Source organism: Belonocnema kinseyi, chromosome 10 (assembly GCF_010883055.1).
Source record: "Belonocnema kinseyi isolate 2016_QV_RU_SX_M_011 chromosome 10, B_treatae_v1, whole genome shotgun sequence".
NCBI lineage: Eukaryota > Metazoa > Arthropoda > Insecta > Hymenoptera > Cynipidae > Belonocnema > Belonocnema kinseyi.
In genome coordinates, this window is record NC_046666.1 from 39,872,132 (window position 1) to 39,899,574 (window position 27,443).

Below are 27,443 nucleotides of genomic sequence, written 5' to 3' on the forward strand. Positions count from 1 at the left end.
AAACTAAACTGCAAAGAACTTTTTTAAATTAAAATATTTTAAGATTAAAGCTTAAAATTTGTTTATTCACACTATCAATAATTTACACACATAAACGGGAAGCTTCAAAGACTTTTCAATTGAATCATTTTTAATTAAATTTTATAAACTGAACAGTTCAAAGATGAAAACAATCCACGCTTTCATTTTCAATGCTCTAAATTTAATTTTAAATTAGAAATATTAAAAATTGAAAGATTACACTTTTTTTACACTGTACACTTTTTAAATTAGAATTTAAATTATTTAGTTTGAACTAGTCATAAATTAATAATTTTTTATTTCGAAACCTTTTAAAATGCTTAAAAAGGCTCTAAACTTTGTTCGAAATCTTCAAAAATCTACATTTTGTTTAACATTTTGTAACATTTTTCAATTAATTTAGAATATTTTTAATATTTCTAAATATCTCTTAAACTTCTCAAATTTTTTTAAAATAAATAATTCTTCAATTGGGATTTATATATTAAAAGTAAAAAACTTCACTTATAAAATCAATATTTTAAAAAGAGAACAATTTATCTCTCTGATATTTTAACAATTTAAGTTTTTCTGTTTCAAACAATTTTTTAATTTTTCAGTTTTGAATATTTGATTTATACATTTAAATAAACAGTCAAATATGGTTAAATAAAAAAAAATCCTTTTCTAAATTGGATATTTATAAAAATTATAAATCAAAATGGAATATTAAAAAACTGAAACAATATTTGAATAGAATTTGAAATTTAATAAAAGTGTTTAAAAATGAATCTATTAAGTTAAAATTATTTAATTAATTAATTATTTTCAAAAATCATTAATTAAATCATATTTACAGTTATCATCTTTGACAAAATAGTCGAATTTTAAACACAATAATTAAACTTCCAACGAAATAGTTGAATTTCTAAATTTTCAAATTCGTTAAATTGTCATTTTTGTAATTTTTAAAAATTTCCATTTTTCTTTGAAGGATTTAAAAGATTCTAGATTACCCTATAAGCTATCAACTTATTCCCAAGATTTTCTAAGAAAAAATTCCCTAATTTTTTCACAATTTGCCTGAATCTTCAAATAGCCCTGAACAAATTTTTTTGTTTGCAAAACAACAAAAGTCAATTCCGTAATATCATCACAGTCAAACTGCCGGATTTCATCCAGAAATCAGTCAATAACAAACGTTTAATCGTCTATGAACAAACAAACAAACAAACAAACAAAAAAATGCTTATTTTGCTTATTTGATTGACCTATTCAACCGAATTTTTGACCTGCCGCAATTTGACTTTCCTCTCTCGTTTCGAAGGACTAATGGTCGAAATTCTGTTCTCTAATTTAACAATAATTTGCTTCGGAGGCTTCTCACTCGCAGAATTTGAGGTTGAGGGCTTGTCTTTGGAGGAAGACTTTTCCCCGATTGCCTTTTGTCACCTCATGTCAATCAGAACTCGCTCCACATTCAGCAGTGACTTGACCTTGTCATTGTACTTAATTAACGATACTTTTGAGCCACGCACATTGATTTTTTCCCCGGCACTCAAGAGGTGACAACACCTCGATTGATCCAAAAAGTCCGCGAGTTTCAGCTCCTTGAGGACGTCCCGATGCGCTATTGCAGGCGGACCAGTCGGCGCTTTTGGATTCACTTGTCTCAGGAGGGCATCTCGACTCTTCATTTTCAAAGCCGTCATCAAATCCTGCAGGAGAATCCACTTGTCCGGGTCGTTAGTCAGGGTGAAGAGGACTGGAAGATTAACGTCGCTCACTTCCATTTCTATTTCTTCCATCTCCACCTTCGGGGACTCGGCCGGTGGATCTTCCAGAGGATTGTAGCCAGATTCTTCCGGATCTGCAAACAAATCAACAATAGTTCATCGAAAATTCTATATTATCGAGATGAGAAGAAATTTAGTAGTTGCATTTTCAACCAACTAGTCCATTTTTCAAGACTAAAAGCCGATTTTTTTTCAGAAAATAGTTCGATTTTCATCCCGAAAAGTATTGAATTTTGGACAAAATAATTAAAATTTCATCAGAATAACTGGAAATAGTATCAAATAGCTGAATCTTCAAACTAGAAAGATAACTTTTTAACCAAGAATATTAATTTTTGAAAACAAGACGAGTGTTCTATCAAATACATACATTTTCAACCAAATAGCGGAATTTTTAACTAAGAAGTGATAAATTTCATCCGAAAGTGAAACAATTAAAGTTGCACTTAGAAAAAAAAACTAATAAAAAAACTACGAATTATCAAGTAGTGGAACTTAACGAAAAAAAACGATGTTTTAAGCAAGTAGTTGAATCCTCAACTAAATAGATGCATTCTTAAGAAAAAAATAATAATTTTCAACCAAATGGTAGATTCTAAAAAATTGTTGAATTTTCATATAAAAAAATACGAGTTTTCAGAAAAGTAGTTCAATAATCAACCATTTAGATCAATTTTAGTTTAATTTTTATTTTTAAAAAGTTGAAATTAACAACGATAAAATTTCTGAAGAAAAAAAACAAAATGGTTAAAATTTCAACCAAAGAGATAAATTTTCAACTCAAATGATGAATAAAAAAAAAAGGTTTTGAACAAAATAGTTCAACATTCAACAAAATAGTTAAATTTTTAACCAAAAAGATAATTTAAAAAAAGATTAATGTTCAACTAAAAAGGATAAATCTTCAATCAAGTAGTTACATTTTTAACTAAAAAGCTAAATTTTGAACCAATGCTAGAATAGTTTAATTTCCAGTAAAAAAATTAATTTCCAACAAAAAAAGCAACGAATTTTTTGAAATAATACTTCAATTTTCCACCATAAAAATCATTTTTACACAAATAAAGTTAATTTTCAAATGAAAAAAATAAATGTTTAATAAAATAGTGTTGAATTTTTAACTAAACAAATAAGATTAATATTCAACTAAAAAATATAAATTTTTAATCAAATAGTGTTGAAATTTTAAGTAAAAAATCTACATTTTGAACCAGAAATAAAATAGTTCACTTTCCAGTTAAAAAAAACGGAATTTTTCAACCAAAAAAGTGACGAATTTTAAAAATAATAGTTCAATTTTCCACCAAAAAGATAATTTTTAAACAAATTAGGTTAATTTTCAACTAAAAAAATATAAATTTTCAATGAAATAGGGTTGATTTTTTAACTAAACAAATAAGATTAATATTCAAATAAAAAATATAAATTTTTAATCAAATAGTGTTGAAATTTAAAAAAGCTAAATTTTGAACCAGAAATGGAATAAATCACTTTCCAATTAAAAAAAAATCAACGAAAAAAGCAATGAATTTTTTAAATAATAGTTCAATTTTCAAACAGAAGGATAATGTTTAAACAAATTAGGTTAATTTTCAAATAAAAAGTATAAATTTTTAATAAAATAGTGTTGAATTTTGAACTAAAAAAGCTAAATTTTAAACCAGAAATGGAATAGTTCACTTCTTAGTTAAAAAAGTTAATTTTTCAACCAAAAAAGCAACTAATTTTTGGAATAATAGTTCAATTTTCAACCAAAAAGATCATTTTTAATCAAATAAGGTTAATTTAAAGCTAAAAAATATAAATTTTCAATAAAATAGTGTTGAAGTTTTAACTAAATAAATAAAATTAATATTCAACTAAAAAATATAAATTTTTAATCAAAGTGTTGAAATTTAAAAAAGCTAAATTTTGAACCAGAAATGGAATAAATCACTTTCCATTAAAAAAAAAATTTCAACGAGAAAAGCAATGAATTTTTGAAATAATTGTTCAATTGTCAACCAGAATGATAATTTTAAAACAAATTAGGTTAATTTTCAATTAAAAAATATAAATTTTTAATCAAATAGTGTTGAATTTTGAACTAAAAAAGCTAAATTTTGAACCAGAAATGGAATAGTTCACTTTTCAGTTAAAAAATGAATTTTTCAACAAAAAAGTGACGAATTTTAAAAATAATAGTTCAATTTTCAACCAAAAAGCTAATTTTAAACAAATTAGGTTAATTTTTTAACTAAAAAATATAAATTTTCAATAAAATAGTGTTGAATTTTGAACTAAAAAAGCTAAATTTTGAACCAGAAAGGAATAGATTTTTAAAAGAATATTTCAATTTTGAGCCAAAAATATTGTTAAAAAAAGTAGATTAATTTTCAATCAAACATACGAATTTTCAACCAAATAGTTAAATTTACAATTAAAACAGATAAAATTTCAACGAAAAAATTAATTTTCTAAAGAAAAAAAATGCATTTTCAACAAAATGGTTAAATTTTTAACCAAAGAGATCGATTTTCAACTAAAGTTATGAATGTTCAACGAAAAAAAATTACTTTTGAACAAAATAGTTATACATTCAACTAATCAGTTTAATTTTCAACCAAAAAGGTGATTTAGGAAGAAAGAAGATTATTTTCTACTAAAAAAAAACAAAACATTTTTAATCAAATAGTTACATTTTTAACTGAAAAACGCTTAATATTAACCAAAAATGGAATAGTTGAATTTCCAGTTAAAAAATTAATTTTTAAACAAAAAAGAAACGAATTTTTGAAAATATAGTTCAACTTTTAACCAAAAAGATGATTATTTAAAAAAAGATTAATTTTAAACCAAACAGACGTACTTTCAACAAAGTTGATGAAATTACAAATAGTTAAATTTTCAATTAAAGGAGATAAATTTTCAACACAAGAGTTGAATTTTCCACCAAAGATTCATTTTTTAACCAATAAGATTAATTGCCGACCAAAAAAACCGAATTTTCAACAAAATACGTGAGTTTTCGACCAAATAGTTGAATATTTAATTTAAAAAAAAAATCAATCAAAGAGATGAAACTTCAATAAAAACATGAAATTTTAAGAAATTAGATGACAATTTTAGATTTATAAGAGTTTAATTGGATAACAAAAAAAAGCTTAATTTTCAACCAATAAAAATGTATACACAAAGAAAGATTTTTTAGTCCAGAAACAAAAAAAAATGGTAAACAAAATTTGTTTATTTAAATTTTCTACTACAATAGTTGAATTTTCAACCCACATGATAAAATTTATAACCAAAAAATGAATTCTTAAGCAAAAATGCAAAATTTAGACTTTTTAACTAAAAAATATGAACTTTTAACAAAAAATAGTTGGAGTTCCTTATTGCGTTCATGTCACAATTATGCGAAAAGCGAGAAAAAGTGAAGTTTCTTGAAAACGGGGAAAAAAGATTAATTATTTTTCAAAAAATGGTACCATGAGAATGATAATTTACTGACCGAAAATTGATGCTGGTCCGCCGAAATACCAGGGCTGACATGCACGACCTTGGATGTCAGCTAAGTGCTGTTCGAGAATCGTGTAAGCTTCGGTTTCAACAGCCAGCATCAGTGGAGTGTGTCCAGCATAAGTAGCCAATAAAGGATCGGCCCCGTATGACAGTAACAGTCGCACCAGTTCAGCGGCTCCGCTTTCTGCAGCTTCGTGAAGAGGCCTGACAAAAATATTTTATATGATATTATGTGCTCAAAAAATCTACTGCGCATCCACAAGTGTCAATAAACTCTACTGCGCATCTATGAATGACTTACTGCTTTTCTGCGCAGCCGCACGTTCCACTTAACGTTTGTTCGCATGCGCAGAAGATCTACCGCAAAATTCGAAATGTAATTAAAGAATCTAACCTTATTCCTCCATTGGCACTCTCACTGACATTTGCTCCATACGCGAGAAGAAGTTTGGCAATTTCAAGGTGACCTTTCGCACACGCCTCGTGAAGTGGAGTGTACCCTGCATTGTCTTTCGGACTTGGAACATTGTTGAGCTTTTCCAAACAGTAGGCAGCCACATCCTGCAAGGGAGAATCCAATCGTTAATTAAACTTCTATTTCAGTCTCTAAAATAAATTCAAACTGTTAAATATTGAAGTAATGTACCGTGTAACCCAATCTAGCTGCCCGATGTAAAATCGTCTCCCCCACTCCCTTCTTGATCACCCAGGTTCTGATCTCCGTTTGAATATCAGCCTCGCACTCTGGGCTTGGCTTCGGCACCGCTTGCTGTAATTAAATTTCGGGTGTTATTCAAGTTCCGGAAAGACCTGTTGATTCCGAAACTATGGGACTGTACTTAAATTACGTAAAAGCTAGCAATTTGTTACGATTTCTTACGGAAAGGGGGCGGGTCCTTCACTTATGTACGTAATTTTTGTAAATTCGCAAAAAACTTTCTCCGGATGATTATCTTTTTAGTTATACATTTTGTGATTTGGTTGAAAATTTAACAATTTTATTAAGAAGACATACTTTTTGGTAGCAAATTCAACTTTATTGTTAAAAATTTGTCTTTTGGATTCAAAATTCAACTCTTTTCGTAAAACCTTTTGTTCAAAAATTCATATTTTGTTGCCTATAAGTAAACTGAAATCGTTTTTGGATGAAAACTGTTTTTTTTTTTTAAAGTCATACAGTACTTTTTGGTTGAAAATGCTACTATTTTATTAAAACTTTAACTATTTCGTAGAAAATTTACTTTTTGTTTAAAGTTTATATATTGGTGTTGAAAAACAAATTGATCTCTTGTTTGAAAATTCATATTTTGATTGTGAAAAGTCAAGTCAAATCTTTTTTAACAAAAAATTCAACTATTTTCCTTTGAAAATTTATTTTTTTTATTTAAAAATACATCTGTTTTAGTAGAAATATAATTTTGTGTATGAAAATGCATCTGTTTAGTTAAAAATTATTCAACCATTTTACTATTTATTATTAAAAAGTATTCAACTATTTTGTTTGAAAGGTTTGGTTAAATCACTTTTTAAGAAATAATTTTTTTTCTTGAAGGTTAATATTTTTAGTTGAAAATTCATTGTTAAATTTTTTTAGATTGACTTTTTAGATTGTCTTAGTTTAAAATTTAACCGTTTAGTCGAAAAGCCATATTTTTTTTTGAAATTAATTGTTTAACTGAAAAGTTAACTGTTCTTTTGTAAATTCAATTTTTGTAGAAAAAATGAGCCTTTTGGCTTGAAATTTCAATAATTCACATAAACTTTTATTTATTTATTGAGTGAAAAATCTTCATTTGTTCAGATTTCGTTTTCTTCGTTTCAAAACTCTTTTTTTTATGAATTTCATCTTTTTTGATGGAAATATAAACTATGACACTTTTTCGTTGGAAATTTATCTTTTTAGGTTGAAAATTAAATTATTGTGTTAAAAATGTAATTATTTTGTTCAAAATTCAAATATCTCTTTATAATAGAAAATAGAAAATACACTTTTTGTTTTAAGTAGATTAAAAAAATTTTTAATTTAAATTTTGATCTGAATACTGTTTTATTCCGCTTATAAAAGATTCTATGTTAAAAGTGTTATAAATAAAGTAAAATATTTGAAGGACATCAATGATTTTAAGGCATTTCAAAGCTCGCATGAAATTTTAATGAATTTTGCTGGATTCTAAAAAATATCGTCAGATTTCATGTAATTTCACGGAATTTTATAGTATTTTAATTAATTTTAAAGAATTTATTGATTTATACAATAATTCAGGTATTTTGTAGGATTTTAAAGATTTAAAAATTATATATATTTTTTATATTTACCATATATTTGAAGATATTTCCAAAGATTTTAAGGAATCTTTAAGATTTTAGGATATGTTAAAAGATTTCAAGGAACTTTCGAAAGATTCCAATAATTTGAAGGAATTTTTAATATTTTTAGGTATTTTTTCAAATGGTCCCAAGAAATTTTTCATGAATTTCAATAATTTGAAAGAATTGAAAGGATTTAAAAGATTTTCGGTTATTTTTCTAATTACCAGGGATTTTCAAAAGCTTTAAAAATTTTCAAGGGATTTCAAAATATTTAAAAGAATTTATAATATTTTAGAGTATTTTAAAAGATTCCAAGGAAGTTTTAAGAGATTTCAATGATTTTAATATATTCCAAAGGATTCTTAAGATTTTAGGGTTTTTAAAAAACTTTTAAAGAACTTTCAAGAGCTTTAAGAAATTTCAATGGATTTCAAAATATTTCAAAGGATTTTTATATTTTATGACATTTTAAAAGATTTTAAGAAGTTTTTAACAGATCTTCTTGGTTTAAAGATTATTTTTTTTGTATGAATTTTATATTTTTTATTGAAATATAAACTATGGCACTTTTTTGTTGGAAATTCAACTATTACGTTCAAAACTTAATTATTTTTATAAAAATTGAATTATTTTGTTAATTTTAATTAATTGTGCTGGATTTCAAGAAATATCGTTAGATTTCATCTAATTTTACGAAATTATATATATATTTTAAATATTTTATGACATTTTAAAAGATTCCAAGATATTTTCAATCGATCTTTTTGGTTTAAAAATTCTTTTTTTTTTGTATGAATTGAATCTTTTTTATTGAAATATAAGCTATGGCACTTTTCTGTAGGAAATTGATCTTTTTGGGTTGAAAATTCAACTATTATGTTCAAAATTTAATTATTTTGATGAAAATGCATGTATTTTGTTAAAAAGCCATCTTTTAAGGTGAAAAATACATTTTTCGTTAAAAATAAATTAATAAATTTAAGAAAATTAAATTTTGATCTGAAAGATTGTCTTATTTCGTTTATAAAAGATTCCATGTTAAAAGTATTATAAGATTTCCTAGGACTTCAATGATTTTAAGGCATTTTTTTGGTTTAAAAATTCTTTTTTCTTTTTTATTAATTTAATCTTTTTTATTCAAATATAAATCGTGACACTTTTTTGACGGAAATTTGTCTTATCAGGTTGAAAATTCAACTATTATATTAAAAATGTAATTATTTTGTTGAGGAAAAAAAGTAAAAAAATGTATAAAAGATTCTTCGTTAAAAATATGACAAGATTAATCAGGCAATTTTAAAAATATAGTTCTCGGACATCCTGCCCAATTCCACAAACAATAAATAGGAAAAAGATTTTTGGAAACTAAAAATTGCGAACAGTAAGAGGGGGCGGGGCCTGTAATCCATTACCGAATTGAAGTAAAATATCATCAAAATAATCAAAAAAATATTTCTCACCCTCTTTCGCTCCTTCGGCAGAGCCTCGTCCTTCTTCAAAGGCTTCTTCTTCTTCCTCAAATAATCGAATCCAGAGCGGAATTTCCGCCGACCAGTTCTAAACTTCTTTTTGCTAGGCAATTCTGCATCGTCATTATTATCTACTTCCGGCTCATTCACCTCAGCTACCTGAGCCTCCTCGTCCTCGTCCTCCTCATCGTCCTCATCCTCAATTTCCTTCTTTATCTCCTTCGGATGCTTCAACTTATTATGAGCTATCGATTTCATCAAATCTTTCCGTCTTTTCGCTGTGAGCAGGTGTCTTTTCGAGTTAATTATCGCCTTGTTGCTACGAAGGAGTCCGGCATTTCTCCATCGAGACACGACTTTCCGCTTCAGGGTCCGCGATCTCTCGACCACACCAACCTGGGACTCATTCTGCGAGTCATCATCCTGCGAAGTGTCTCCGTGATTTCTCATCGGTGGAGCCGAAGCTGGCCTATCTTCGCCAAACACTTCGCGAATCGTCGCCTGTTTCTTCAACACTCGCGTCTCCGTTCTTGTTCTGCTCTTCAGCACTGCAGTCGAGAAAGCATTGGGCAGCGCATGATTATTTTTGAAAGTGTCGCGGAAGTTGTTTATCGTCTCTTTTCGGAAATAGCCAAGAAGACTGTCCGAAACCTTCACCAGTTTCGACGAAGACTTGCTGTTCTTCACGGGCGTCTTTCCCTTGACCTTTGGCTCCTCAGACACCAAAGGCGTGAGACTCGGAGTCGGAAGTAATTCGGGCTCGTTGTTACTTCTTCGAAGAAACTTGGCCGGACTCTTGTCAACTTTGTCCTTCGTTTTCCTCGCATCCTTTTTACTGGTGCCCACCTTCTGAGCCAGAACGTCGACAATCGAGTTATTTTCCGATCTCGAGTATCTTGTGAGTTTCGTGGGACAAGAGACTGTCGTTGATGATGTGGCTTCTTCATCTTCGATTTTAGTTCCGAGTCCCGCTATGCTGAAACTGGAGTTGGATTCCGCATCGCTGTCTGCTCTCTTCCGACTCAGACAGACGTCAGCACTGTCCATCGAAACAGAGAGCGCGGGCGAGCCTGGATCCAAGTCGGGAAGAGATGTTGATAACCGGTGGAATCTTGCGGGCTTCGAGACGGTTATTAATCGCGAGGGCATTCTCAGGGACTTTTTATAAACGTAGACCTCTTCCTCCCAACCCGGTCTGAAATCACTCCCATCTCCGAAAAGTGGTTTAGGCTTCGACTTATTGGGCGTTCCTTTCAGAGATTTCGTCTCCTTGTCTTGTTGCTTTCCTTTGTGAGGTGTGTTTCCTCTCGAGCGAAGTTTCATACCCTCGCTGTCCACCTTTTCCTTCCCGGTTCGTTTTCTAGCGCGCAATCTATCCGCGACTGACGAACCTTGCCCGAATTCGGTACTAGCATCACTCTCTTCACTTGAGGACTCACTACCGCTCGAAGATTCTAACTTGATTCTACTTCCTCGACGGACTCTAGTTTTACTAGAGACAATTTCCTCTTCGCCATCGCTGTCGTCCTTTTTCGATTTCTTCTTTTTTGCTCTTTTTATCAGAGGCAATTCATCCGAGTCATCAGCCGAGTTCTTTCCTTTAGTTTTCTCTTTGCTTTTGACCTTCACTTTGTCGTCTTTAGGTTCCTTATCTTCTTTTGCTTCTTTCTCATCTTTAGTTTCCTTCTCCTCTTCTTTCACTAGAACCTCGGCTTTCAACTCAGTCTTGACTTCTGCGGGAGAAACTTCTTTGCTAGTCTCTTCCTTCTTTAATGGGGCTTCCTTGATGACAGGTTCTACATCTGGAATTTCCTTCTTGATGTCTTCAGGCCTTATTACAGGCTGCAGTGTCTCAGACTCAGTTTCCCCGACACCAGGTTCTAGATTATCTTCGACCTTTAATACGGGAGTTTCAGTCTTCTTCTTACGACCTCGCTTCTTTACCGAGTCTCCATTGCGTAATTGTTCCATAAACTTATCACATGTGGCTGCCCAAAATGGATCCATTTCAGTAATTTTGTCATTTTCCTGCAAGAGAGAAAATATATTTTAGAGGTGACAACTGGCTATGTTTGGCATGTACCTGACATTCTGAACGTTCCAATGAACGATATATAGTTTCTCAATAGGGTTGTTTCGCGATTTTAGATAAAATAATTTTTTAATACATAATTTTTAGCTGAATGGAAGGTGCGTTATATTTTTTTGTTCCTTTGTGTAGTTTGACAGAAAAAAAATTATTTAAAATTGAAGGCGGTAAAACAACTATTCAAATTGGTGTCACGTGGCTGTCACGTGACTCAGAGATTCTCATAATTATCTATCAATGTAACGATGCGAAACTCATGATGAAGAGGTTACGCCATGGTCTGCTGTCAATTCAGATTATTTTGTGATTTGATAGCTTTATTTGTTCATGATTATGTAACAAAAAAAAGTTATCTTGTAGCAATATTTGGTTTTTACGAGTCAGTAGTATGTTGAAGGAAAAAAGTAAATGCAATTATTAACACATTTTAAAATCGTACATATTTAGGAATTGTTCAGTAAACCAGCTACATTTAAGTAAATTTCAATGAATTCTTCTTTATACATATCATAAATATATCTATTTTCGGTAGATTTTCTATATTGTTTTTAACGAAACCCTCCTTTGACATTTTTTGTAAACAATATTTTGCGACTTCTATTTTCGATGTGCACATAATCAAAACAAAACATCGGCACAGAAAAATATATTTGAGAATCACTGACATGTGAGCTGTGATTGGTGGGAAATCCGACCCCTTTGACGTCAAAAGGGCCCTCCAATCGACATCGTGATAGAAAATTCATATTTCAACATTAAATTAAAAATAGTAAACAATACGTAAAAAATATTTTATAGGCGTTTTTATAATTATAATTTTATGTACTCTAAGATCCATTTATTGGAAAAATTGTATCTGACTTTGGAAACAACCCTATTCTCTTTTATCCATAAATATTGTTCCAACTACAATAAAAAAATGCATTATAATTTTTTTTTAGTAAATATATTATTTCCAATATAGATTAAAAACAATAGCCATTTTTATAGTTTATTAAGTCATCAGTAAAAAAATCCGTTCATTTGAACATTCAAAACTTCCAGCACATATGTATGTACCTGAAGTTCTGAACGTTCAAATGAATGACATATTTTTTGACATTTATATTTTATGCATAAATATTGTTCCAACTGCAATTTAAATTATGCATTTTAATTCTTTTTTCAATAATAAATCATTTACAATATAAATTAACAAACATTTTAGCACTTGTTCTGGTTTAAAAAGTCATCAGTAAAAAATTTCGTTCATTTGAACCTTCAGAACTTCAATCACATCACATATGTTCGGTAGTGTTCTAAAGAAATTAAGGCAATATTCTACTTTGAATCGCTAAAAAAAAAAGATATTTTTGTGAAATTTTTCTGAGATTATTGATAATGATATCGATGCAGAGTTTGTTAGGCTTAAGAAACACACTCTTGAAATACATTAAAAAATTTTTTTTAAATTTATTTTATGCACTTTTTACACATAAAAACGTCAGTCAAAGTCAACTCCTCAAAAAGTATGTTGATCCGCGCTGATGTAAAAATCTCGAGAATGGGTGGTCCGAAACAAAGAAGTAACCAGTTGTAGACTCATTATGACTCCAGCAACCGGCTGAACTAGGATTATTAAAAAAATTCATTTTTCCTATATTTTTTTTTGCAAAAAACTGTGAAAATAAACCCACTTTTTTCGTTTTTTGTTTGTTTTTTCTTCGCCATTTTGTTATTTTTGCATGTATATCAGAAATCCTAGTTCAGCCAGTTGCTAAAGTCATACTGAATCCAAAACTGTTTAATTATTTTGTTTCGGACCGCATATTCTCGAGATTTTTACAACAGCGCGGACGTACCTACTTTTTTGGAGTTGACTTTGACTGACGTTTTTATGTATAAAAAGTGCATAAAATAAATTAAAAAATTTTTTTAAATGTATTTCAAGAGTTTGTTTATTAGGCCTAACAAACCTTAAATCAATATCATTATCAATAATCTGAGAAAAATTTAACAAAAATAATTTTCTTGTCGAGCATTTCAAAGTAGAATACTGCCTTAAGGGCTCGAAGAAATTATCACGAGCATAGGAATATGCCTTAGAATATATGCACCACCTTTGAGTGCTTTGAGAATGTAATGAGCATTTATAAGCATTTTGAATTAGGATTTAAAAAATCGTACTTTCTATATTTATTAATAATATTTAAAATATTTAAATTTCGCGAGAAAATGCTCTCTAAACTGGAATCTTCACAATAAGGTAGTCCCCAGCTATTGGATCGATCAGATGAAAAATCATTAAAATTAGTTGTTTTTTTTCGGCGAAATGTGTCCTCTTTTACGTAATACCCTTTTTAGGGGCCCTTTCCAGATTAAAATTTGAATTACCACTGTTTAAAGCCGTGTCAAAAAACATGGGATCTTATGGAGAGGCCTTTCGCGGGCTCCAAAAATGGTTAATTTTGCCTTTAAAACACGTTGAATATTGTTAGGAAAACTTTTTTTCAGACAGAAAATTTAATGCAAAATTTGAATTACTGCTCATTTATACTTGCTTCTAGGATATTTGAGCTTAATTTAAGGAAAATGTAGCCTAGAATCAAAAATGCAGCTAGATACGAGTCAAATCAGTATTTAAATTGCAATTTTATTATTGTTTAAAAAACATTTTATTTATATTGATCTGCATACAAATTTGTTAACTAATTTAGTACTTGATATCCTGACCAAATTTTGTATTTAATTCCAAATTTCAGAAAAAAATAATGGACGTAGCTTTGACTAGCTTTCCCAGTAGCCAGACTACTTTAAACAGTGCCTTATTCAAGGTTGCTACAATAGGGTGGTCAAAAAACGCATTGCAAAATTTGTTCACATGCTAAAGGGCAACGACTACCCCCCCCCCATTTTATTCCAAATCCGAAAAAATAAATTACCTAATTTTGTATTTTTTTATTTTAACAGGTGTCGGTTTTGACTTAAAGTTTCCCATGTAAAATGCACGGGGAAAAATCACTTTTCTGAGTTTTTGGAATAATTTTTTAGGGTTTGAAAAAATGTGACAGGAAAGAATGGGGGCCTGTAGAAAATTATCCGACGAAGAATTTCATCTATCAGACATATGGGTCTGACACCCTTAAGGCACCCCCATGAGTACCTGAAAAGTACCCTTAAAACAAAAAATACCAATTCTTCATGATATCGACGTTTTAAAAACTGTATTGTCGTCTTTTTGTGCTTTAAATTATTAATATTGGTCAAGTGGAATATTTATTATCATTAGTTAATTAATTTTTAATTATATAAACAAATAAAACTTGTTTAAATAATTTTTTTCTCGAAAATTCGTTATTTCCCCTAAAAAATATTACTGTCAGTCTAGTGGAATATTTATTAACATTGATTCATAATTTTTTATTATTTAAACAAGTTAAATTTGTTTAAACAATTTTTTTCAAAATTCGTTTTTTCCTTAAAAATGATTACTAGTGGTCTAGTGTAATGTTTAATAACACTATTTCATAAATTTTTTATTTTTAAACAAATGGAATTTGTTCAAATAATTTTTTTTATTAAAAATTATTAACATTCCTTTAGTGGAATATTTTCCAACATTCTTCGATTATTTATTTTTTTAAAATAAAAATTATGACTTAAATATTACTGATAAATAAATACTCCATTAGAACCACAGTAATAGTTTTTATTTAAAAAAAATCAAAACGAAAATATTTAAACAAATTCAATTTGTTTAAATAATTGAAAATGAATAAAATAATGCTAATAAATATTCAACCAGACCAATAGTAATCATTTTTAGTGAAAAAACGAATTTTCAAACAATAAAATATTTAAACAAATTCGATTTGTTTAAACAATTAAAAATGAATGAACAAATGTTATTAAATATTCCACTAGACTAATAGTAATAATTATAAGGGGAAGCAAAATTTCGCAAAAAATATTTAAACAAATTCCATTTGTTTAAATAATTAAGAATTAATTAACCAATGATAATAAATATTCCATTAGACCAATATTAATCATTTTAATTTTAAAAAAAAACAGAATTTAGTGCTCAAAATGTTGATTTCATGAAGAATTGGCATTTTTTGTTTTAATGGTAGTTTTCAGGTACTCGTGAGGGTGTGTTGGGGGTGACAAACCCATATGTTTGATACATGAAATTCTTTGTTAGATAATTCTTAACAATTCCCCATACTTTCCCGTAACATTTTTTTAAACCCTAAAAAATTATTCCAAAAATTTCTTGTTTTTGGTTTTTGAATGAAATTGGGGGGATCATTGCCCTCCAAAAAAAGCGTTTTTGACCTACCCTATTACTACAAATGTCACAATTAATCAATTCTTCTAGGTATAAAAACAACCATACACCTACAAGATTAATAATATTAATGCAAAAAATGTGTTTTCTAATACACTTTGAACACTTTTTAGTTGAGTTCTCAAATCAAAAAAATAAATTTTGAACATAAGAAATTAATGATTAATTAATTAATTAATTAATTAAATTAACTAAAATGATGAATTTCCAATCCAGAAGATTAATTTTCTACCAAAAAAGACTTGTTTTCAACAAAATACATGAATTTTCACCTAAAAAAAGCAATTTCCAACCAAAATTAGAATAGTTAAAAGGTTAGAAAAGTAAATGTTTAACAACAAAAAAACGAATTTCAAACAAAATAGATTTTTGCATGGAAAATAATTTTGTTAAGAAAAAATAGAGGAATTAAATTTTCAGGTAAAACAATCATTTTTCAACCAAAAAAATGAATTCCCATCCAAATTAAAGATTAATTTTTCATTTAAAAAATACAGTTTCAATAAAATACATAAATTTCCAACTAAAAAAAAAATTAATTTACCAATCAAAACTAGAATAGTTCAATTTGCAATTAGAAAAGTAAATTTTTAACGAACAAAAAAACGAGGTTTCCGAAAAATGAATTAATTTTCAACTAATAACATAAAATTTCAAGTAAAAATGGAGTAGTTACATCTTCAATTACAAAAATTAATTTTCAAGTAAAAACAAACGAATTAACAGTCTAAGAAATTAATTTTTAGCCACATTTATGAATTTTTAATAAAAAATATGAACTTTTGACAAAAAAGTGGAATTTTCAACCCAAAAGATGAATCTTATATTTAGAAAAAAATAATTTTCAACTAAATATATTATGTTCTGCCAAAGAAATAAATTCTTAACAAAAACTAGAATAGTTAATTTTTCTACAAAATAAAACATTTTTGAACGAAAAAGATTACATTCCCATCAAAAAAGATCAATTTTCCACAAAAAATGGAATAGTTAAAGTGAATTTTGAACAAAAATGATCAATTTTTAACTAAGAAGATAAATTGTACACCAAAAATAAAATACTTTAATTTTTCAGTTAGTGAAATAAGATTTCAACCAAAAAAGAAATGAATTAAAATTAATTTTTAATCAAAAAGATCAATTTTCAATCAATAAGATGAATTGTCTACCAAAATAGACGAATTTTTACAAAAGTACATAAATTTTCAAACAATGATTTGAATTTTTAAAATAATTTTTAACCAAAAAGAGCAATTAGTCACATTTTTAACTAAACACGTGATGTTTGATATTTCAAGCAAAAAAAGATTTTCATTTTGTATAAGAAATAGTCAAATTCTAACAAAAAAGATACATTTTCAACAAAATAGTTAATTTTTTAACCAAAAAGAGATAAATTTTAATCTTAGAAAGATAAATTGAATTTGTAACTAAAAAATATAAATTTTCAACCGAAAAAATGGACTTTCTACCAAATGGTTCAATTTTCAACCATATAGATAAATTCTATTTAAAAAAATCAAGTTTCTAACCAAAGTGTTGAATTTTCAAACGAAAAAATGTATTTTTTGAAAAATTAGTTTAACTTTAACAAAACATATTTACTAAAAACAATTTTTAAGAAAAAATGGCGTGCTTAAATTTTCATTTAAAAAAATTAATTTTTAACGATAAATACAAGATTTTTTAAGCGAAAATGTAATAGTGGCTATTTAAACCAAAACATACTTAAATTTCAAATAAGAAACAGGTGAATTCAACCAAAAAATACTTTTTAACGAAAGAGTTGCATTTTTAGCCGGCGAAGAATTCAGTCAAGAGAGGAAAAAAGTCAACCAGATTATATAATATTTCAACCAAAAAGGATTTTAATGTAATACAAAGAATAGTTCAATCCAACAAAAAAAAAGATGTATGAAAAAAAATAGTTTGAATCCTTAACCAAGAGATTAATTTTCAAACAAATATTTGCGATTTTCAATCATAATAATAAGAAAATTAACTTCAAATTTAATTTTTCGACAATTCCCTAACTCTATCAGGTTTTCTCTGTCATTCCCTGACTCTGTAATTAAAAAAATTATATGTTTATTTCGCTACCGAATGTTTTTGTAAAAATATATGCAGTAATGATGATACATATTTGTTTAAACAATAAATGCTTTAAATTCTCTTAAACGCTCTCTTCAAGCTTAAATACTGAGCATATTTTCGAGAGCATTGGCCCAAAACATAAATTCCTGGGCATTTAAGAACTCTAATATTCAGATGTTCTGAGAGACTTACCTTCAGTTCGATCTTGACAAGATCCGCTGAAGACGTCATTCCCATGCACATGGCATCGTTCAGCGGTACAGGTGGCTGTACTTTCGACAGCTGCTTTCGGTCCCTCCTCATCTCCTCCAGGGTTTGTCTTTCCAAAACAGGCATTTCGCCCTCGGAATCGCTCTCCCTGAAGTCAAATACTGAAGTCTCAGAAGAGCTTCTGAGTCCACTAGCTCTAGGAGACACCGTCGAAGCTATGGCAGGTGCAGGTACGGTAGCAGATGTAGGCATATTTTCCTCATCCGTTCTCGAGAAGAGTCTTCTTCTCGGAGGTAAACCAGCCAATTTTTCACGAGTCAGTTTTGGAGGACTGCCTGCGGAAGAACCTGGGGTTTGAGGTGTCGATGTCGAAGCTGCACCTTCGAGATCTATTCAGAAGAATCAACATTAATATGATGCTGATGCAGGGTGTCTACTCAAATCATAGAAAAAAAAATTCCCTGACAATTTTGTACCTGAATTTGCCGAAAATTCAATTTCACGAAATACATTTTCCCATTTTTATTTTACCCATTATTATTGTTCCAAATAATCAGTAAAAAATATTGTTCATTTGAACGTTCGGAACTTCAGGTACATCCGACAATTTTAGGTTTTTCTAAATATTTCAATTTTGTCTCCAGGTATAAATTTTCATAGTACCGAGCCATTTAAATATTTCGCATATTTTAAAACAATCGACACGGAATATGTATCAGTGTTGAGTAGTCACTTGTTACAAGTAACTAAGTTACTAAAAAGTTACATTATTTGTAACCTTTAGAATAACTTTGTTACTTTTAAAAAGTTACGATTTTTGCAGTAACTTGTATCTTAATTTTAGTTACTTTACAGTTATATTGTGTTTTTTGTATATCTTTTTTGTATGGTCAATTTAAATATTTTTTCTAATAAAAAAGGAAGAGATTAAACACTCGGATTTGAAAGTCACGCGATTTTAGAACGTTCGGGTTTCCGTAATCTATCCCTGTTTTTTTAAAATAATATTTTGATGAAATTTTAATTTAATTATTTTTATTTTTAAATTAAAAATTAAGGAAGAGAAAAAAGTAAATTTTTAGGTAACTTGAACTTACTTTATCTAGTAACTGTAACTAGTTACTTTTTTCGTTAAGTAACGTAACTTTAACTGGTTACTAAAAAAAAGTAATTTACCCAACACTGATATGTATACAGTTTTGCAAAATTATTTTATTATAAAATAAGGCCTTAATCATTAGGATTAAATAAAAATTGAACTTTTTCTGAAAGAAAAAGAGAAAACTAGACCTTTAAATAACTACTGTTAAATAAACAATTTTGACCTGAATTATTTTTTTCTGACTTGTGCTTAGAAGCCTCCATCTAGATTTACAAAAATGATTAATAGATTTTTTTTCGATTATATAAATCATTTTAAAGATGGGTTGAAAATTCGTTCTTCTTGGATGAATTCTAATGTTTTTGATTAAATATTTCAATTTTTTTGGATTGAAATATCAACTACTACATATTTCGTTTTGAATTAATGTTTTTCTAATGAAGATTTAATTGCTTACTTGAGAGTTTCTCTTTTGTTAAAAATTCACTTTTTGTTGCTGTTAAAGATTAATCATTTTTAATGATAATTAATTTCCTTAATTGAAAAATGACCTATTCAATATTTAGTTGGAAAATTATCTCTTTTAGTTGAAAGTTTTGACTTTTTTGGTAGAAGTTAATGTTTAGGATTGAAAATTATGAATAATGAATCATGTTTTTTTTCTGTCTAAAGTCTACGAATTTGAATAATAATTGAAACCAATTTTTATTTAATCTACTTATACTTAAAATTTAGTGCATATTTGGGTGAAATTAATCAACCAAAAAGATTATTTTCTACCAAAATGTCAATTTCTAAAAAAATTACATTAATTCTCAAACAGTTTTTAACCAAAATTAGTATAGTTAAATTTCCAGTTGAGAAAAATTAATTTTCTGCTGAAAAAAAACATATTTTCTTTTGAAACAAATTCAATTTAACTGTGAACTAAGCAGTTTTATTTTCAACCAAAAATAATAATTTCCAACTAAAATGACGAATATTTCACTGAAATACTTGAGTTTTTAAAAAAATATATAAATTTTCTACCACAAAGAATAATTTTTTACCAAAAAGTCGTTCTTTTCAAAAAAAAAAAATTAATTCTTAATCCAAAAAGTTGAATGGTCAACTAAAAACGATCAATTTTCATACAAATAGCATCATTTTTGAATTAAAAATATCAGTTTTTGATTAAAAATAGAATAGTTAAATTTTAAATTAAAAAAATTATTTTAACTTTCAACGAAGTACTTTTATTTTGAACCAAAATGATTAATGTAGAACTAAACTGATGATTATTTAACCAAAATACTTGTATTTTCAACTAAAAAGATTAATTTTCTATTACAAAAACGATTTTTTAACGAAATATTTGAATTATCAACTACAAAAAAAAATTCAATAAAATATGATATTTTTTAACTGAAAAAGATTAATTTTCAACCAACAATGAAATAGTTGAATTTTAAACAAAAAATATGAATTTTCAGCTGACATAATCAATCTTTAACCGGAATAGTTGATTTTTGGACCAAGAGGATAAATTTTTACCAAAGAAGATGAAATTACAATTAAAATGATAAATTGTCCACGAACAATGGAAGTTAATTTTTCAGTTAAGAATTAATGTTGAATCAAAGAGATGAATTTTCAACTAAAAGTACGTAATTTTCAATTAGCATAGTTTCATTTTCCGGTAAAAAAAACCAATATGCAAAAAAATTAATTTTCCAAAAAATAGTTACATTTTCAAAAAAAGTGATAAATTTTCAAAGAAAATTATAAATATACAACTGAAATAGTTAAATTTAAAACCTAGAACATGATTTTTCAACTAACATTATGAGTCTTTAACTATAATCATCAACTTTCAAACAAAAAGAATAATTTTCAACCCAAAACATTAATTTTGACCAAAATAGTCAAAACTTTCAACTAAAAAAGATAATTTTCCAACCAAGTATTAAATAGCTAAATTTTTAGTAAAAAATTAATTTTCTACCAAAGAAAAAACCAGTTTTCAACAAAATAGATGATTTTTTAATGAAGGAAATTAATTATCATTAAAAATGATGAATCTTTAACAGCAACAAAAAGTGAATTTTTAACAAAAGAGAAACTCTCAACTAAGCAATTAAATCTTCATTAGAAAAACATTAATTCAAAACGAAATATGTAGTAGTTGATATTTCAACCAAAAAAAGATTTAAATTCTAATCAAAAACATTAGAATTTATCCAAAAAGAAGGAATTTTCAACCCATCTTTAAAATGATTTATAAAATCGAAAAAAAAATCTATTAATAATTTTTGTAAATCTAAATGGAGGCTTCTAAGCACACGTCAAAAAAAATAATTCAGGTCAAAATTGTTTATTTAATAGTAGTTATTTAAAGGTCTAGTTTTCTCTTTTTCTTTAAGAAAAAGTTACAATTTTTGTTTAATCCTAATGATTAAGGTCTCATTTTATTCTTTCAAGGATTCTCTACAATTCTATTTGGGAGTCATTAATTAAAATTTAAGTTATGATTGTTTATAACAATAATAACTGCATGATTTCTAAAGTAATTTAAAAAAAATAAAATCAACCCAAATAGAAATTTAGAGAGTCCTTAGAAGAATAAAATGTGACCTTGATCATTGGGGTTAAATAATAATTGTAACTCTTCACTGAAGAGAAAGAAAAAACTAAACTTTTAAATAACTACTGTTAAATAAACAATTTTATCTTAAACTATTATTTCCTGAATTGCGCTTGGAAGTCTTCATCAAGATTTATAGATTAATAATAGATCTTTTTTGTATGTAGATTTGTATGTAGTATAGATCTTTTTTGTAGATTTTATAAATCATTTTAAAGATAGGCAACTTTTGAGATTGATTGTACGTATTGATTGTACACTTAACTGTTCAAATAACAGAAAATTGTTAACATCTTTTTTAGACAAGAAGTTATTCAATTTAATATCTGAAGGAGTCTAGATCATCAACGGAGATAGTTACCATCAAGAAAATTTGAACATCTTTTTCAGACGAGATGAAAAATAAATTGCAATAAATTATCAAATTAGATTTTTTCTGAAAGGGAATCGAAATAAAGAATTTAAACATAAATATCCTTTAAATTTACTCGCGTCATAAATGTAACACCTGGCTTGCGATAGCGTGTATTTCTGGAAAAAGATTCCCAGTGCAGCGATGGACATGATCATTTTTCAGGAAAAATTGAATTTTACCATTTAAAAAAAATGAAGCACGCTTCAGAAAAAATTCTCTGGCTTCAAAAAATTCCCTGATATTTTCATGTTTTTTTTAGACATATAAAAATTCCCTGAGAATTCCAGGTTTCCCAGATAGGCTAGACACCCTGTGATGTTTCTAAACTAGGGTATGACCCTAAGAATGAGTGAATATTTAAAGAGTCGCCGCTTACCTTTAGAAATCGCTGTTGTTTCTTGCGCCAACAACGCTGGTGGTTTCGAGGCAAACTGTCCCGTTCCAACCTGCTTCAATTCGCCCTTGGTCCTGAACTTGGCAGCCAACCCATCATCCTTCTCCCGAAGCATCTGATTATCCATTCCACGCGGATTTAATAGAGACTCCTTTCCAGGTAGTGTCGCTGATATATTCATCCTCGATCCGTACATGCCGCGAGGGCCATCCTGAGTGATCGAATCCACAGCTTTTGGCACGTGGAACTTATAATGGGGAGGTGTATTGCTGTTACGCTCCAAGAGACTTGCTGCCGTGAACGGCGAGAGGTTATGTCTCCCGATGTTCGTTTTTGGCTCGACTGGTGTAACGACCTTATTCTGGAAGCTCTGTTGACTATGATTGACAAGAATGGGTTGCTGACTGTTCATCTGCTCTTCCCGTTGTTGTTTGTTCTCGAGGCTATTCCTGAGGAGACTAAGCACCCTCTTATCAGCACCAGTATTGCTCGGTTGACCTCCAGGTTGACCGACGCCACTACCATAAGGCATCCTTTGTCCAGGCCGATAACCGTGGTAGCTCATTTGGCTTCCGGACGGTTGAGGCATGGAGTGGACATTTGATGGCTTCGAGATCGGTTGCATGTAGGCGGGCGAACTACGTGGGACTTTTAGATCCTGGTAGCTTTTTTTATCACAGTATGCTTGATATCTCGCCGGTTCTGACGAGTAACGTATATCGGTCCTCTGGTCGTAAGCACCAGGCGCAACCATCGAACCGTTAGGCAAAGGAGGTGGTAGATTCGTTTCCTGTCTCTTCTGTTGGTCAAGAAGTGCACGCGCAGATGAGAGTTTCTGCTGAATCTGTTCATCTATAGCCATGCGCCACGCGTCCACTCTAGGCTGTTTGTTAGGAGAAGCGCCGCTGTAAGTTGCTTCCGACGGTCTTTTCATTGGAAGTTTCTCTGTTGCTTGATTCGCGGGCGGAGTGAACTTGTTTCTACTGTCGAGATAATACTTGTTTGGGTCGGAAGTCTCTTGATGAGGCAGTGCATGTGTAGTTCTGGCTGGGTCAATTACAGATGGATATCTCGATGTTCTCGCCAAGGAAGGATCGTTTGGATGGTAAGGAGACTGAGGCATGGACTTGCCATCATAAAGAGGTGTCGAGGGCAATGAGCTCTTCTTGAAAGTGGACATATGTGGCAAAGAAATTGTACTTTGCTGGGGTGGCGCATAGAGCTGCTGTGCCGAACTTCTTCTTAATGAGTTCTCACGACTCTGGGTGTGTTGCCGCATGGGTGCTGTATTGAAATTTGGATAGAATTCTACTTTCGGCGCACAAACTGTGTGAGGCGTCGAGGCCCTGACGCTACTTACACTGGAGCTTCTCGCTCCATTGGTACTCCTTGCGTCAAATGTGAATAAGCTAGCAGGTGGTGGTTGTGCAGGAGGGAGCATATTCCTGCTCCCACTGCTACTCCTGGAAGAGACAGAGTTGCTACTACTGACATGTCTATCCATATTGCCAGCTTCGTCATCTTGAGCGGTGGAATCTGCAGATGTTTTGACAGTTTTCACAGACAAATCGAGAGGAGATTCTCTTTTTCTGACGGGCAGACCATTGCTCTGTGGTGGTGGAGGTGGTGGTGCTGGTGCTGCTGCTGGCGTAGGAGCAGCAGAATTACTTGAGTAAGTCGAAGAATTTGGATAGTATTCTTTGAAACCGTAATTCTCCGGCGCTCGAGTAACGCCGGAGTAAGGCGCTGTGGGTCGACTCGGATCAGCTGTCGGATACTGATGGTTAGCTTGAGTTGGAACGGTGGGTCTGGTAGGAAGACTGACCGACGTGACTGTTGTGCTACTGGAAGAGTTGCTGCCGTAATGGCTTGGTGCGACAGTCGTTGCATAAGGTGGATATCCTCCTTGTTGATTGTACCTGCTGTAGGAGGAACTCGGTACAGTCGTTATCCTTCCGTTGATCGGTAGTGCATGACTCATCGGCGCATGATTAACAGGATAGTCGGCAACTCTACGAGGAGCTACCATCGATGGTCCAGTTTGTGACAAGGGAGCCTTGGTAACGGTGCTCATGGAATGCGTTCGTTGTCGCTGAACCGCTTGAGATTTCGCAAGTGGTTCCCTAGAGTTTCTATTCGGAAAGGAGAGAGATGCAATAGGCGGCAGGTTGTGCGTATTTGCAGTTCGTTGAATAGGAGCCGGAGGCGGGCGGTAGGAACCGTAGGTTGTCACATCAGCTGGGCCTTTCTTGGTGTCAGCTCCATTGTAGGTGACAGGTTTGACTTGCGAACTCTGGTAGACTGCTCCATTGCTTCCTGGTGTTGAACAAGCGAGCGAGGTTTGTGCAGGAACTCCTATGTGTTGCGGGTAGTGAGGTCTTCCAGGCTGCGGATAATAACTCGAGTGCGGCGGTTGGGGACTCTTCTGAAAGGAATGGTGCGAAGACTGAGGCGTTGAGTGGTAAGGGTTCGAGAATCTGGGTGCGACTTGATACTGTTGCGAAGTAGGAGGAACACTGCTGTAGGACTGAGGTGTCGATCTTGATGGAGGTGGTGGGTAGGGCGGCGAATGAGGTTGATGGTAATTATTGTGTGGCGAGGGAGTATGATGAGGAGATGCGTGAGGATTATGCAGAGAAACATGTGGTGACTGTCTCTGAGGCGACGGTGATGTATGTTGGCCGAGTTCGTGTGGTGAGGGAATTGGATGATATCCCGTCGAACTTTGCGGATGACCCATCTGTTGATTCCCCGATGAGGTGAGCACCGTTCGGCCCGGATACGTATTAGAGATAAGTGTGTGCGAACTAGGCACGTTTCGACTAGGATGTTGATGAGGAGGCAGTGACGTCGAAGCTGATGATGAGCCTGATGGTAGATGCGGTGACGGAATGTGCGCCGGCATATTGTATGGCGAAGGAATGTGACTTGAACTACCAGCAGTGGTACTACTAGAGCCAAGTCGTGGACTGCATGGATTTACGGACGAGCTGGACGAAGAGGAGGAATGTCCGTCGGAATGCTGGACTCCTAAGCCAGTAAGATTGGATGATCCGATTCGACGCTGAGCGCCGAGGTAGGTGGGGGGATGATGATTCTGCGGTGATGTTCCGTAAACAGATGATCCTCCTACAAGGCTCTGCGCTGGCGAATAGGCTGTAGGAACTCGTTGCTGATCTTGTTGATGATGACTCGAGGGTGGAATCGAGACGGAGTTTCCTTGTTCGGCGGAAGCAGGTCTTATCGGTACAGTGCCTGACGGCGAGGCTGATGGCGGGACGTTGTTGGGCTGGTACATTGAGCTCTGGGAAAAGGGCACAGGTGCGCTTTTCCTAATATCTGGGTGATGGTACCGCGGATAGTACTGAACCCTTTGGGCCACGATAGATGCACTTGGCGATGCTCTTTCTCCCTGATAAGTTGTATGCGATGTAAGCGACTCGGCAGAAGAATATGGTGTCCTGGTGACACTACTCAACTGTTGATAGACAGGCGCTGGAGAATGTGAATTTGGCGGCTGCATTTGATGCAACTGTGGTGAGAGTATAGGGTGTTCACTAGGTTGAACCGTCGACGAAGGTTCTTGCTTCTGCTCCGTCGATCGTGGTTTTGACGGTTGCATTTCGGTTAAAGTGGAGGACCCGTGTCCTGGCTCCATGGCAGAATCTTCAGGCCTGGTATCTGGTACTTCAACTCTGGTGAGCTGAGGAGGATAAGGTTCGACTGGTCGCAACTCATTCGGACCGGGTGGATTCCAATAGGAACTAGACGACCCTGTCTCATCAAGTTTTGATTCCGAGTATCTCTGATTTTCACTGATATTGTTAGTCGCGGGTGTCGATGCCACCGAAGGCGTCGTGGTGGATGAGTATGTTGTTGACGTTCCATTGTCGAAGGACGTTGATGTCGAGGTTGTAACATTCTCCGTCAAGGTAGCATCTGCCGTACTCGGTACGGGCAGTCCCTGGAAGTACTGGCGAGAGACCTCCAACACGTTCGTGTAGCTCACATCCATGTCACACTGACTGCTAATCTGAAATTATAAAAAAAATGCTTTACAGACAATTGAATTTTCAGTTCTTCATAAAAAATATGAAGGGCCATCTACACAATTTTGAAAATACCTCTCATTATCTGAAGTAGACTAATCTCTTAAAATGATGCATGTAATTAAAAGAAGCATTTAGGGTCTCAGTTAATCCATCTCTAACTGCTCTAACGAGAATTCTCCTGAAAGTGATGTTTATCTTCTCGATTGATAAACCAGTTTTAATATACATATGTTTCAAACGGGAAGCATTAGACAAGGAATTTGAAAATGGCAAAGTATCGAAACGTTGACTCGGTGCGACACAACCTTTTACAATTTCCGTTCGGAAGCGGTGCAGTGGCAGACTGGTAGTGTGATTGGAAAGCGAAACGCGTCATCGACTGCGAAGCCGTAACTCCCGCCGATGTTATCCATCGGGACGCGAGACACGTTCTATTACCGTTGGATGACGACATAGCAGCGATCGCCTCATTGAGACGTCCCAGTCGAACAAGACAGAACTCAGATGGGTAAAGAAGGCTCAGCAGATATAGTATATCTAAAAGCTATAAGCGTATAACACGAGAAGCCATTGGTTTGTAAGAGAAGACTGTGTGCCGGCAAGAGGTGAGAATCGATATGGCGCACCCCCACAAACTGTGCAACTTGTCGGAGTTGCCTCGTTTGTCTACCCCAGCTCTTTTACCCTAACTGGTTAAACATCCTTGTCTTTGATCCAGCAAAATAGTTGACAGGCCATCGAGCTTGAAAATCTTGAAAATATTGAGATTCGATTCCTCCGAAAGTTGATAAAACAATTTTCCGATTTATAAATTGATATTAGGGAAAAGTCATTTACGTTAGTAACATTAAAGGGGTCAGTTTCTAATTACAAGAGTTCTAAATAAATTAAATTTCTTTTGGCACAGCCACCCTGACATTTTTCCTCTAGAAAGTTTAAGTTTCCAAGACAAAATGCAAATTCCGAATAAGATTTATTCACTGCTGACCCACCATCAGTAGGACTTGAAAATAGTAAACGGAAACCTCCTCGTGAAACTCGTTCAAAGAAAGTTTCCT

At 31.6% G+C, this 27,443-nt stretch overlaps 1 protein-coding gene across 2 annotated transcripts in view; it reads right to left on the bottom strand.

The window, feature by feature from the left end:
• Positions 1–933: 933 nt before the first annotated feature.
• Positions 934–27,443, bottom strand: part of LOC117181625 (mucin-17) — a 336,845-nt gene continuing 310,335 nt past the window's right edge. For both annotated transcript variants that reach the window (XM_033374498.1, XM_033374499.1), the window contains 7 exons: positions 22,316–26,366; positions 17,782–18,188; positions 9,068–11,104; positions 5,944–6,066; positions 5,692–5,858; positions 5,287–5,501; positions 934–1,870 (listed from right to left, as the gene is read on the bottom strand). In XM_033374498.1, coding sequence (XP_033230389.1) covers positions 1,449–1,870; positions 5,287–5,501; positions 5,692–5,858; positions 5,944–6,066; positions 9,068–11,104; positions 17,782–18,188; positions 22,316–26,348 — 7,404 coding nt within the window. In that variant the 5' untranslated portion in view covers positions 26,349–26,366 and the 3' untranslated portion in view covers positions 934–1,448. The remainder of the gene's footprint in view (positions 1,871–5,286; positions 5,502–5,691; positions 5,859–5,943; positions 6,067–9,067; positions 11,105–17,781; positions 18,189–22,315; positions 26,367–27,443) is intronic.